Here is a 14387-nt window from a genome sequence, read left to right on the forward strand (position 1 = left end):
TTTATTGATCAGCGCATTCAGTAGTCTTACACAGTGAAGCAGAGGAAAAAATTACACTGCAAAATGCTGCTTTTCATCCTTTACATTCAATATTACAGAAGTGCATCAGAAGTTAAGGTTTAAATATATGAGCTGATTTAAATTTCCAAGGCAAAGCTAATGCAAAACAGTGTGATAACCATGCTGTTGCCTGGAACTAGTCAGTCTAGGACTCTAAGTTTCAGATTTCATCTCTTTGCCTGACTTAGCTTGTGCCTCCACATTTATTAGGCCAGATGTCTCTTCTTTAACCCCCCCAGCTCCGTTAGTTAAGCCATTCTCAATTTTTTGTTGTGCCACCTCTGAGGTTGGCCCACCTGCTGTCTTCTCTGTCAAAATCAGGGTGGAACTGTCCTGAACTTTCTGCAATGACGTTTTAATTTTTGCTACCTCTGCCTCCTCAGACCTTCCCTGTGTTTGGCTTTCAGTAACCCCTACAGAATCCTTGCTTTTTGCATCCTCCATCTGCTTAGATCCACTCTCAATAACCTTTACTTTGCTGGACCCCTCAGATGACTCAGATTTCTGGATTTGTTTATCTGGTGCCCCCTGTTGCAAGTCTTTGCTTTCTGCAGCTTCAGTTATTTTTTCCTTCGGCACCTGAGATTCAACTGTTTTTATTTTATCCCCAGCGTCTGGCTTTTTATCCTCCACCTTAGGAATATCTTTCACATTTGAATCAAAGGGCAATTCTTTATCTTTTTCTTTGTGGTCACTGTGTGTATTTTGGCTGGTTTTTGGCACTTTATCCTCAGTGGTATCTTTTTCAGTTCCTGTTTTGCTGGTTACCTTTTGTTCTGTATGACTATCTTCCTTTTCTTCATTCTTAGGTGCTGTGCTTGAAGTTTCTGGAGCCTTTTTTTCTGATGGCTTCTCTGTCTCCACGGGCAGACTACTCTTTAGCTCTGAGGTCAAATCAGTGGTTTTCTCAACTGTTTGAGGAGCCAAAGAGAGAGCCTCATCCTGCACTTTAACAACACTGCTTAGCTCTTGAGTTTTATCTGAATCTTTAGACTCCTTGTCCTTGTCTGAGGTCTCATCTACAGGCTTCTCTGCTTGTTCTGATGTAAGATCAGCTGTTAAATTAACCCCCTTGCTCTCTTTTAAATCACTGTCTTTTTTGTCCCCATCAGATTCTTCTGGCAGTACCTCTGGTTTTGAAGACACATTTTTCTCAACCACATGTTCACCCTCTTCTTTTCTGTTCTCAGCTACTCCATCTTGTTGTCCGTGTTTCTCCTTGTTAATGACCTCTTCTATCTGGACTTCACTTTTAGTATTTTTATCTGTGTCAGTGTCCTCTTTACTGTCACCTGCCTCTGCCTCCTCTGATTCTTCGCCTTCCCTGCCATCTTCTACCTCACCAGAACGCTCTGCATTCCCACCATCATCTCCCTGCACTGCATCTTCATCCTGTTCTACCTGATACTGCTGACCATCAGACATCTGCTCACCTTCTCCCTCTGGAATGTCTTTATTATCTGCACCCTCCTCTTCTTCACTGCTTCCTTTGTCTCTTTTGACACACGCCTGTTCACCTTCTCCCCCCACTGTCTCATCAGACCCTGTCTCTTCGAATTCTGACATCTCAATTTCCCTAGTGGTCTCCGTTATTATCTCTTCTACAAACTTGTACTGGGGCTCAGCTCTCCTGGCAGAACCTCCCTGCCGGCTGACACAAGGCAGGGTGTAAACAGGAGACTGGCGGTAGATGTAAGGCATAGACATGTGGGTCTCTGACATAGTGGACAGGCGAGTTTCTTCACCCTCCAGGAGTTTCCTGCAAGGAAGGAGAAGCAGTATGTGTCTGCAGTCGCCCATGCTCATTTCCTATACTTGTTATTCATGCAAAACTATCTTCATACCACCACTGAGCCATTTTAAAATAACATCTCAATTTGGCATGCCTTACCTGTAAGAAAGTATCTCCACATCCAAAGCCATCTTCACATTTAGCAGGTCCTGGTACTCTCGCAGATAACCAGACATGTCAAATTTGGCATTTATAAGCTCATTCTCCAGTTGTTTGATAGTGTCCTGGAGCAAGAGAGAGGGACAATTGTTACCCATCTGCTGCTATAAACTTATTAAGCAGAACTTATTCTGCACAGACCTAAAGCACAATTTTGCTTTACTACAGGCCTAAATTGTGCAATAAAAATGTCCTACCTGGTAATGAATGATTTCTTGTTTGTGTCGATCCTCGACGTCACGAAGTTGCTTTTCCAGCGCTTCCCTTGTGCCCCTAGCGCAGTCCAGTTCGATGCTCTTGGCCTGCAGGCGCCTTCTGTACTCCTGAATCTCTTGCTGGGTCACTTTCAGCGCTTCTCTCTTGGTCTCAGCGGTCTCGGTTAATTTTGCAAACTGAGATCGAAAACTTTCCCCTGCCTGCTGGAGATCGGACACGGCATGACCTTCCAGCTGTGCCCGAATGTCCCGAAGTGCCGCAGTGAGATCAGGGTTGCCAAATTCTTGCGCCTTAACAGTTACCTGCGCATCCTGGATTTGGGCAGTCATCTCTGACACCTCATCCTGATGGGTTTTCTTTAGGAAGTGGATTTCGTCCACAAGAGACTGTGCTTTCTTGTCCAGCTGTAGTTTAGCCTGATACGCGTCGTTGATGTCTTTCTTGAGCACCATGATGTTGCTCTCGGCAAGTGATCTGCTACTCGCCTCTTTTTCATATCGTTTTCTCAAGTTGGACAACTCTTCCTCCAGATTCTGGTGGTCGATTTGGATCTGATGCTTCTGATGTGTAATCTCCTCAATCAGTTTCCTCAGTTTCCCGAGCTCCGGTCCATACTCCTGCTCCAAAGAAGATGAGGATTGTGCTCTCTCTTTGATTTCCTCGATTTCTCTCTCCAGCAAATGATTCTGGTGCTCCAGGTGACGCACCTTCTCTATGAATCCAGCAAAACGATCGTTCAAGCCATGGAGCTGCTCTTTCTCGTTCATTTTCACCAACTTTCCCGAAAACGGGCTGGTCAAATTCATGCCCTTGGATGCCATCATATCACATTCCCTCCTGCTAACGAAACTGGTGTCCGATCCCGAACGATTTAGTTTGTGTTGGGCATACTCAGCTTGAGTTATGCTATGCGGAAAATCGCATCTATCATGCATTCTTTGACTCATGGTGCTGCTGTGAGCTGCCGGTGCGAAGTAGAGGATGCCCCATGCAGCCCCTTTATACCCGTCGCAATCCGCTCGATATGCAGAACGGAGCTGTCCACGGTGCTGAAAACGTATAGCATCAGCTGTTTGGTTAACTGGACCTCTCACTACATTTTGTCGCAGACAGCAGTGACGTAGGTGTGAATTTCCTCCTCGGGTGTCAGTGCAGACATAGGCGCCAAGAATAATGCTCTATGCATTATAAGAGAACTATTTTTCTCCCCAAAAGGCTTTTATTAAGGCGAATTCCTTAATCCCAGGTTATTGTATCTCACAGTAATTCAGGTTTATTGCTTTTACCTGATGAGGTCGTTCTGGTTAGAAAAATGTAAAGGGTATATTTGATTTTATGTGTATATGACATAAAGTCATTCAAATCCTCGTAGGCACTTATTCCCTTGCACCTTTCTAATGGAAAAATGCAGGAATCAGATTGGCAGCACGGCAGGCCTGAAATTGGCCTGGATGGTTTCCAACAATGCAGTCTTCACACTTTTTTTTTTTTTTTTTTTTTTTTTTTTGGTTTGCTTTTTGGTCTTCATAGTCGTGTCTCATTGATATTGTCTGCATGTGGAATATGTTGCAGACATTTCAAAATCAAAACATCAACATTTTAACAAATAAAACCAAATAATCTTTTCACAATAATAAATTGCATTGCGTGGAATGTGATTGATATTCAACTTTTTATGGAGAGTTTGTTTCTTTTAATCTCATTTCATGATCTTTGAACATTATCCAGTTGGTGCAAATTCACGCTATTGTTTGTCCTGCTGCAGTTATCGCTGGTGAATCATCATTCTAACAACAGAAATAAACTTGCAAATCCACATTGAGGTGGTAGGTGTCCAAACTCCAGCTTTCTTTGTGTGTTTTCATGTCTCTGCATTGCTCTGGTTCTTGTAGCACTTCAGTCCCAGGTGCATTTGGATAATGGCACTCTGAGTGGTGCTCTACTACCTTATTCAACTGCATTATGCGGGGTGAGTCCTTGTATAAGAGCCTCTTGTCCTTTATGGTCATCACACCTTCAGTGAAAACGTAACCCAGAATCAACTTCTTGTCCTCAGGCTTGTTTTGAACGACTTCATAGGAACTCTTATTTGACCTTAAAATGCACCAAGGCAAATCAAGGGGATTACAAGATCATTAGATTACTTGAGTCCAAATCAGGTGCTCTGTTTGGGGTCAAAATGTCAGGTGAATCACTGGTCCAAGTCAATTTCATGTAGTGTTTTCTGAAGAATTTGAGGAAGGACCAGATTTTCACTGTATCTCTACTGGTATAACTAGAGGCTGTAGGAGAAGATTGCTGGATGCTTTTGCTTTTGCTTACCTATACAATTGAGCTTATCTAATTTTTTGATGCAGCAGCCAGACCAAATTTCTAAAAATATCCACACACACATTTTCTTTTTCCTCAGTGTGACTCTCTGCCTGCTGTAAGAACTCCAAGTCTCCGTTACTGTCACCTCACAGGTGTCTGATAAAAGACAACAGGTTTAAGTTGAATATCCCCAGATTTGCCTCATCTTGCACCATTTGGATTGCACCCAGTATTTTACAGAGTTTAATCTCAAGGAAGTGTACTGCAAGACAGCAACCTCTTTTTAGCCTTGTTAAAATGACACCCAAGTTTCTGCATTTTGTTTTGAAGTATGCTCCTGATGTGGTTTGATGTGAATCATTTCCAGTTAGATAGCAAGGCTCACATAAGGCTTGTCAAAGGAAAAATAATGCAATGCATTTTGCGGATGCAGGATAGAGCCATATTCAGTCACACTATACATGTAGGTGAGGGCCCTCTGTACAATTATAGTCATGTGTGAATGGAGTCCTTTTCATTTGTTATGTTGCTGCTGTTTAATGTTGATTTGCAGATTCATCACTTGAGTGGATACATCAGTTGTCTTCATTGCATTTTTACTAATGTAGCAGTGATGATGCTCCCAGAGAATCCTCTAGAAGACAGTCTAGTTATAGTGGAATATTTTAGATAGATAGATAGATAGATAGATAGATAGATAGATAGATAGATAGATAGATAGACAGATAGATAGATAGATAGATAGATAGATAGATAGATAGATAGATAGATAGATAGAGAAAAGTGATAACTATTAAAACTTCTGGTTGTGAAAAAATTTACACAGGATGAATTTGCTCATTTCCTTTCCAAGCTTCTGCTTCTTGAAAACCTCCAGCTCTCCAGTGTTTTTAGGCTTTATTCTAAGTGATTAATTTTGGTGATTTGATATTTGCGTCAGTTTTGGTCACAGCAGAATGTTGCCACAAATAAAACAGCATTTGATGCTAAGAAACAAAATGGAACGGTGTTATGCTCTGTTACAAAGCAAAAGCCACTTAAACTAACGCACCACCATTCTTTTTATTTATTTCAACCTAACTTCTGGCTGAATGTCATTTATTTAATTCAGACTAGTGGCTGTTTGAATATTGAAAGTGAATAATTGTTTCATATATCTTTTTTATGAGTGCTGTCCTCCCTGTAAAGACAATAAACACTGTGAGAAGGAGCTGTTTGCCTGTTACATCTGTTGATAAATTTATAAGGTTTAGTATCTACTGTTAAAAGAATAAACTGTATGAGCTTGGCAGCTGATTACAATATACAGTAACAAAACACCAATTACAGAGCATTATTTACATGCAAGTGTTTTGCCAAATATTTCGGGGTTTAGGACATACGCTTTGTTTTCAAAAACAACATATACAGCAGGGTTTTTGTTTTGTTTATCCATGACAAGAACTCATATTACTGTAGATGGCATTACATTCAATCAGAGTGTGATGACCATATTTCTTTCAGGCATTATGTCTATGCAAAGTGCAAGGGGTGTGTAATCCATCTTACATTTTACAAGCACATTTGATATCAAAATTAATACAACACTAAGTACAACATTTAGGCCTGTTTAACGTGGGTGATGTTAATTTTAGCGCTTAATGGCCAGGGTCAGCCCATCACCCACAGTGAGCATGCTCAGGTCAATCCTCTCGTCCTTGTGCAGCTTCTTGTTGAGTGCATCCAGAGCCTTGGAGGTCAGGTCATCATCAGCAGGGTTCACAACTCGACCACTCCACAGCACCTTGAAACAGGGACAGATTGGCTTTTGAAAGGTTTCCATGACACACAGCAAAGACATGCTATAAAACCAATAGTTTTTAAAGTGCTCCTTTGGTTTGTGTAGGACATACTCACATTATCAATTGCAATAATGCCCCTTGGTCTTATGAGCTCAAGTGACTTCTCATAATATCCATCATAGTTCAATTTATCAGCATCAATGAACACAAAGTCATATGTCCCAGCCTCTCCAGCCGCTATCAGGTTATCTGATTAAATAGAAACAAACATAAAGTCGTATTAATGACTGAATCCATTTTCTTTAGAAATCAAGCCTGAGATATGGAAAAGCCCTCACCCAGTGTTGTCAAAGCTGGTTGAACTTGGACATCTATCTTATTTTCAACTCCGGCCTATAGAAAAGGTGAAATTGTATGAACTGAGATGCATGTAAGATGGGAAAAAAGAGGTTTTACTTCTTTCTATTGACTTTTAAAGAGAACATTTAGTGAGGCCAAAAGGATTATTGATTCCTCTGCTTGGCTTTGCATCTTTACGTGACACAGTTTCCTGAGCAGACACCTTTTTACTGTCGAGCCCACAGCATTTTGTGAAGACCGAGCGACAGATAGTAGATATACTGTATGCTGCACACTGCAAGGTTTCACTCTGACAGCAGCAAACTAGCAATCTTTCCAGATTCTCAAAGAGCCAAGGTAAAATGTTATATGAGAGCTAAGAACTGGACATTGTATGCTAGTCTGATGTAAAATGTTATACTACAGAGGGAAGTTTCAAACTATCATGCTGTGGGTATAATAGAGTATTTATTACTTTATTACTTTTTTATTAATGATATCAGGCTGTTTGTAAAAATCACAGAACCTAGTGCAGTCTCACCTCTTTAAAAAATGGTTTGGCAATCTCCACATAGGCGTCTTCTATTTCACAAGCTACTACTTGTCCATTCTCTGGCATGGCCAATGCCATGCTCAGTGCATTGTACCCCGTGTACATCCCTACAGGAATGAATGAATGAAAGAATGAATGAATAAACAAGCAATTAAACCAAAGAGTTACCTGCATCACTTTAGAAAATCATTTATTTTGTTTCTTTGAAAATGATGTAATTATGTAAAAGCTTGGGTTCACCTCAGTGCTGCGGTAGTGATTTCAGTACTGATGTTCTCAAGCTCACCTATTTCAATAGCCTTAGTGCCGTTGATCAGTTTAATAAGATTGGCCATTAACTGGGCTTGCTCAATGGCAACAAGCATGATGCTCCATGTGTCCTCAAGAGTTCTCTGATATTAAAAAGAAAAGGAAAAGAGCAACAAAATTTTCTTTTTTACATTGACATATATAGTGAGTATTCACTGTGCAATCAACACAGTGTAGGTATTTACATTGGGTTTATCTGCGGTGTTTCCTGGCACCTTCTAGTGCTACCCTCTAGTGGTTAAAATTTGTAACTGTAATCTAAGTGTAATCTAGTGACAACATTTGTACATGTTTTATTAAAAATTATAAATGTGGTAAATGTTTACATATTTATCACATTTACCCTCTGTGTGTTTCTCTTTTAAAAACAGACAGACTCTAGAGAGCTTTTATTCAGCCAGCTGTGGTTCTCTGGTTGTCTTACCAGCTTGAGTTTGGTGAGGACTGGATGCTCCCTCAGTGAGTTGTTGACCACATATTGCAGCACAGGATCATCTTTACCTCTGCTGTGGCTCTTGCCAATCAGGGCAGACTTGCTCACTCCTGTCACACAAAGAAGAAAACATCAGCTTTCAACTCCACCACCCCCAGAAATCCCTTTAACCAAATAGATTATATACAAAACCCATCTTTGTACAATAGTTTACCTGTTAGCACAAAAGCCAGTCCAATGCAGAAAAGCATTTTGATGTCTGCAGCCATAATGTGTGGGTCTTAATGTCTGGGCTTTGCAAAAGCAACAGGTGAGCAGTGTACACAGTGAAAACCTAAATGGAACAGTGGCAGTTTTATCTGAGCAGAAAAGTCTGATTCTGTGTTTGTTTTGTCTAACCTTTGAGAGGGAAGGACAGCATATTGATTATTTTACTGCACTGCGAAAGATGGGATTTTTTGGAAAGTGTATTTATTTTGAAAAAAATATATTTTGGGGAAATTCTAAGGAAACAGTACTAAAACATGGGACACATTTCAAAAAGCAGGAACTTTGCTGCCATTAAACAGCAATGTTACTATGAATATTATTTCTTGTAAAGGTTAACCATTCATGTTATTAATCAACTTAAATCACTTAAAGTTAGACTAAACCTGTAAAAAAAAAAAAAAAAAAAAAAAAGGAAAAAGGCACAACATTTCTTCTTTTAGTTCAGTTTGTTCTCTAACACACAATGGCAGCAATTAGCTATTTTGCAAGAACACAAACAGTAGTGAACGGTTTTATCTGTGAATGCTGGTCAGGCCTCCCATCATTACACAACACATTACTCAATACATTTGAGCAACCAAGATGTGAAAGGTGCATGCTCTGAAACTATATTTCACAAGACAACACTTTCCTCACATAGGACTTTACCTCACCTTGCATGGTGAGGTAAGTTATTTCTGGCTGCAGCTGCTGCTGTAAATATGACCAGTGAAATTTTAAAAACAGCTTTAAGAGGCAACTGGTGAGGAGGGGCCACAATTGCAGTGATATGATTTTGTTTTGGTTTTGGTTTTTTTGTGCCAGGTAACAACAGATGCATTTTCAAAAAGGCTGGAGATGTAAGAGGTTTCTGTTTGATGCCAGAGGAGTCACAGTAGTCTGAATGTGAGGAGAGAAAAGCATGACTGACCTCCTTCACATTATCCAAAGATAAAAATAGCTTAATTTTGAAAATAGTTTTCACTGAAGGAGACAAGACTACATGACTTGACTTCCTATGATTTACCATAGACTGTTGTGGCTCATGTTAGAGCTGGAGTTTTATGTTATGTTACACTGAATGCAGTGATGAAAATGAGACCACAGTGATGGCCTTCTACATCACCAAAGCAGAATGGTTTCAAATGATGCAAGAGCAAAGGTATGCTCGAATTGAAAAATAAGCCTTTGCTGTTATATAGGTGCGTGAATTTTCAAATTGTCAGTTTGCAATTACATTAAAAAAATGGGTCAGACCATACACCTCTTGAGCTCCTGGATCAAACATCTCCACAAATACAAAGGCTGAGAATGAGACCAATAAGCTTTGCATATAGTCACCATAAAGCAGAAAGTAGACAGACAGTTGCAAATGGAGGTCAAAAATGTTTTTGTGTAGCTCTGGCATACGAACTGAGCGGCATGTACTAGTATGCCTCAACACTCAAGAAACTTTTGTAAAATCTGATTTTGAGTAAAGTATAAATACAGACACAAAAGCCTTGTGCTTGCTGACCATGTCTTGGACATACAGAGTAGCTTGGAGTTGCAATCTGTGTGCAGAATATTGTTTGGACCCAATTATTTTATGTGGTTATGCAAATTGTATTTTTATTGTGTTTATTTCTTTTGGGAAACAATGAGCAAACTAACAACTAACTGTGCAATTGATACAGCTGCAGAAAAAAGACTAAGAACTAAGACAGAACAATATTGTTATAGTCTTCACAGAATAGGGACTTTCAAACTCCATGTTTGACATTTGAGGGGTAATCACTGCAACAGACATTTTGTAGAAGCTAGATGAAGGACACCAGGCCATAGCTAAGGGCTGTGAAAGTCCAGAGGCTGGGACTGAGCACACAGCTTCAGGAGATGGTAAACAAGTGTGACACCTGTGGAGAAAGTGAACCACAAAGAGCAGACAATGTCACATACATATTCTGTATCTGCTCGATTCAAAAACATATTCAAAAACAACATGCTATCATCTTATAGCTGCAGCAATACATCTAGAAAACATATTGATGTCTTGTGCAACATTTATACATAATACATTACCCACAAGTACTGTGGGATTGAGCAAAACAACCCACCAATGGGATCAGCAGCATTGAAGAGGTTAATTATCCCCCTATTTTTTTCCAGTTAATTTCAGATGGTTAGTAATAACACTGTATATCATTTATGCCACCTTTTACACTTTTACACACATTTCCCTCAGTGCAAACTAAGATAGTGTGGACAGTAAGAGGCAGTAAAATGTCTCCTGCCATGACAGAAAGGCCCACACAGCTGTGATGTCTTTTTGTACCACATCACTGGTCACTGTCTCTTACTGTGGAGACAGATCAAAGCTACTTCCTCCTGTTGTTCCATCTTCTATTGCCATTGCTTGGACTGATATCACAAAAATCACATCAGACAGAAACGGTGAAACTTCAACAGAAGACCCAGAGGTCATGGTATGTCCAGACTGGATGTAGGCAGTAATATCTCAGTTACAGTCTGTGAAAAGGTTTCCTCTATAACAGGGGTGTCAAACTCGTGCCATGGAGGGCCGAGAGGCTGCAGGTTTTCATTCCAACCAACAACTCCACCAGGTGATTTCACTGATTAGTCCCGCCTCTCTGTTTGGAGGTAGGGTGATCAGTGAAATCACCTGGAGGAGTTTTTGGTTGGAATGAAAACCTGCAGCCTCTCGGCCCTCCATGGCACGAGTTTGACACCCCTGCTCTATAACCTTTTCACGTGCCCAGACTCCCATTGTTAAGATCAATCCGTGTTATCAGCTAAGTCAAGCCACCTGTGCCAAATTGGGTACTGGGTGGAGCCACTGATTTGTTAGATTTGTGTTCATTTAGTCAATAAGGGAAGAGATGAGAAAAGATTTGTCTTAATTAGGTTTGTATGTTTGTAAATGCAGTGTTTGTGAACACTGATGTGCATTAATGGTTTTTTTTCCTCCTTTTTTCCCCAGTAGTGCAATGTTGCTTTGAAATGGGAACTATATTGTGTTTCTCTCTCTTGGCTGCTTGTCTCCTGTCCAGTGGAATAGTCCAATTAGGGAGGGGCCAGGAGAGGTATAAAAAGCCACACTGGCAGTGAGGAAGGTGTTTTTTCTTTTGGTGGTAGCTTGCTGTGAGGTGTAATTGTTTTGTTTTGTTTTGTTTTTTTTTCTTTTTTGGGATGGCCATTTGCTGTTAGGCAGTGTTGTTTCAGATATTTTTCAGTTTGTTTACTCCTTATTAACATTTTCTCTGCTGTTCCACCACTGAACGTTTTGGTATCATTTTTGCTTATTTCCAGTGCAAGACAGCCACACCGAAAACCCACATGTAGTCTTACTAGCCGTAATGCTGCACAGACTCAAAAAAGGATTGTGATGATGACAGTGGGCACAGTGAGGTCGTGCATTGTTGAGGTGGACCCAGTAGTGCAATTTGCAGCCATCTTGGCTCCAGCAGGACCGACTTACCTTACAGTAACCCACATAACCAGACGCTGTACAGTTGGGCCATCAGCCAGCAGTGCAGGCTCCAGTTTCACCATGCATTACTGAACCTGTGACACCATACCCGGCAGGAAGAAGAAAACCCTCTGTAGTGCCTGAAGAACTTTGATGTTGGTTGGCAGGTACTTCTGGTTGTCTGAATGATCATGACAGGGCAGAATAATGCCCACAGTAAGCTGAAGGACTGGGCAGTCTTCCCCACCCTCACATAGCTGGACACAGTTCACATAGAGTTCAAACAGTTGAAGAACGCTCAGTATTTGGATAACACACTGCTTACATAATAGGAAAATAGATAAAATAAAAAGTAGCTGCTCTTTTGAATACAAAATGATTGTTTGTAAGAAAGGTTGAAACATTTCGGCATCCTATATAAGAGGAGTTCTGGTGTAGCTGGTAATGTGATACAAGGTTACTTTAAAGAATATTGATGTGATGTTGATGTGCCTTTTGATAAAATAAAGTTGGAAGCATGTGCAGGGATGTGCAATAGCAGCTGCAGCCAACCTCTCATAATGGATACAATACTGCCACCTTGTGGGAGAGCAAGGGATGACTTCTGCAATTTAAACCAAATACAATTCATTATCAAGTCTGTTATGGTCAGAGCATCCTCAGTTATTCTAATATAACAGTATTGTAAAACATGGAAAACATGAGGTGACAGTTCTTTTTTTATTTAACTTATCAGTTCATTTATTTTTATTGAGATGCACATTTAAACACACTAAAGTATAAACAAGCCATACAGGATATAAAAATAAAACCAGAAATGTACGGCCAAAGTCAAATTATGGAAAGACAAGGCAGGTAAAATTCAATGTTAGTGTTGATGTATTAATGCACATTATATTTACATTAAAAATCAAACATGAGCATAATTGAAATGCAAAAAATGCAGATCAGTCCTTGCAGAAAGAACTGTAACAATCCTTCAATTCATTTTAAAAACATACTATCACAGCAAGTTTGTGAAACTTGGCACTGGCATTTGCAACATACTAAACAAAATCATAAAACAATATTCCTTTAGCATATCGTTAAGTATTATGGAGAATGAATAATATAAATGTGGAAAATAACAATTGCAATAAAAAGTTCAATATGGAGGAGGTTTTGAACTGTTTCTGACATCCATAACCGGGGAAAAAAAATCAGAATGCATACTGAAATCCTAAATCCTAAGACCATATCACCACTATACTACTACAATTGTCACTTACACAAATTTACAACCCTGCTTTCAGTTACTGACATTTATAACTGCATGTCTGTGGGCAAAGCAGGTTGTTCCAATGTAAAAGAGCCCTATCACAATTCTTGATAACATTTTCTGTATAATTTAGATTATAGAAAAATCATACCAGTTGTGCCTGTAGATCTAAGATGTTTCTGCACATTGGGACTTAAAAGTTTCATTGACAAATGTATTGCTGTAAAATAAACAGCACAGCATTGAAAAGAAATGCATGATTTACTGAGTTAGTGCTACATGTAAGTATGACCAAGATACTTGCTTGATACTGTCCTATTGTGTTCTAGAGAAATTATTGCTCATTGTTTGAACTAGGTGATGCTGTAAAGTTCCTTCAGCTTGCTGGCCCGCTGCCTGTGAAACCTCTCCAAGTGAGATTCCTGGTTCCTGAGATACATATTTTTTCTGATTGACTGATGGAGGTGGTTGTGAACCAGGTTGTTCACGAAGGACCATCACGCTACTCTCCGCAGCCCTGCCTGCTTCCTCTCCAGCTGGTCTCGGAGGCCCTCCAAGGTCTTCACTCTGCTCTGAAGCTCTTCCAGCCGCCGCTCCCTCTCACCAATCTCAGCCTTCACTTCATCCCTTTCCTCCATCAGTCTACAGTTAGCAGGCCTTCGTGATGTCATGGGCCTTCTCCCAACTCATGATGGATCCAGCAGAAATTCTCTCTCATGTGTTGTTAATTTCTTAGCTCGATGTGGTTCACAGCTGCAAAAATCATCAACTCTTAATTTTTCTTTATCTGTTTTTTTCACATGCATAGCAGGCACCGTTCAGTCAGCAATGTTTTGTATAGCATGACAGCTTCCAAAAAGTGTTTCATGATTCACGCTTGCTTAGATCATCTCATCTCATAACTGCCTCTGCAAACACGGAGCAGGGAAGACGGTACCCAGGAATGTTCAAAAAGGAACTTTGGAGATGTGAGTGGGATGGGAGGTCTCTCCAAGGACACCGAGCTTCCTCTGTCAATTCCCTAATTAAGAATGCACAGATACAAACAAAAACACACTGCCTACAAGAGCACATCAATTAAATGAGCCATGACGTAAACTGTCTTAAAAAAAATGTTTGAGTTGTGATGGGGAAAGGAGGGGGATGCCTCAGAGTACACACAGCTCAGCTTAGGTCCTCTCAGTGAAAATGAGATGCCATGTTTTCCACTATCCCCTCTCTCCCCCGCTGCTCCGGGCCTCTGCTTATGTGACGCTAATTGTTTCTGCTACTTGTGCCAAGTACCTACTCTTTCCCGGCACATTCTACAGACAGGCCCTGGTCCCTCAGCTGCTTTTTGTGTCTGTTTAAGGAATGAAAAAATGTGTGCTGCCATCTGCAGCGAGCACACCACTCTTCCTCCTCCCGGCCCTGACTGTCAGAGCGCCACAATGATACACATTCACACACTCTCTCT

At 40.4% G+C, this 14387-nt stretch overlaps 2 protein-coding genes across 2 annotated transcripts; both read right to left on the minus strand.

Annotated features, from left to right (window-relative positions):
- Positions 1 to 177: 177 nt before the first annotated feature.
- LOC115372931 (neurofilament light polypeptide) lies at positions 178 to 3084 on the minus strand. Its single transcript, XM_030071098.1, has 3 exons — positions 2209 to 3084; positions 1952 to 2076; positions 178 to 1819 (listed from the first exon to the last, which is right to left on the minus strand). The coding sequence occupies exons 1-3, from the start codon at positions 3049 to 3051 to the stop codon at positions 214 to 216; spliced, it is 2574 nt and encodes an 857-aa protein (XP_029926958.1). The 5' UTR covers positions 3052 to 3084; the 3' UTR covers positions 178 to 213.
- A 3086-nt stretch (positions 3085 to 6170) lies between these two features.
- On the minus strand, positions 6171 to 8224 carry comtd1 (catechol-O-methyltransferase domain containing 1). The gene is made up of 7 exons (XM_030070897.1): positions 8170 to 8224; positions 7947 to 8065; positions 7500 to 7605; positions 7202 to 7320; positions 6660 to 6714; positions 6437 to 6570; positions 6171 to 6323 (listed from the first exon to the last, which is right to left on the minus strand). Exons 1-7 carry the CDS (start codon positions 8222 to 8224, stop codon positions 6171 to 6173), a joined length of 741 nt encoding a protein of 246 aa, XP_029926757.1.
- Positions 8225 to 14387: the final 6163 nt, after the last annotated feature.

The sequence above is a fragment of the Myripristis murdjan genome, chromosome 15 (genome assembly GCF_902150065.1).
Source record: "Myripristis murdjan chromosome 15, fMyrMur1.1, whole genome shotgun sequence".
Classification (NCBI taxonomy): Eukaryota; Metazoa; Chordata; class Actinopteri; order Holocentriformes; family Holocentridae; genus Myripristis; species Myripristis murdjan.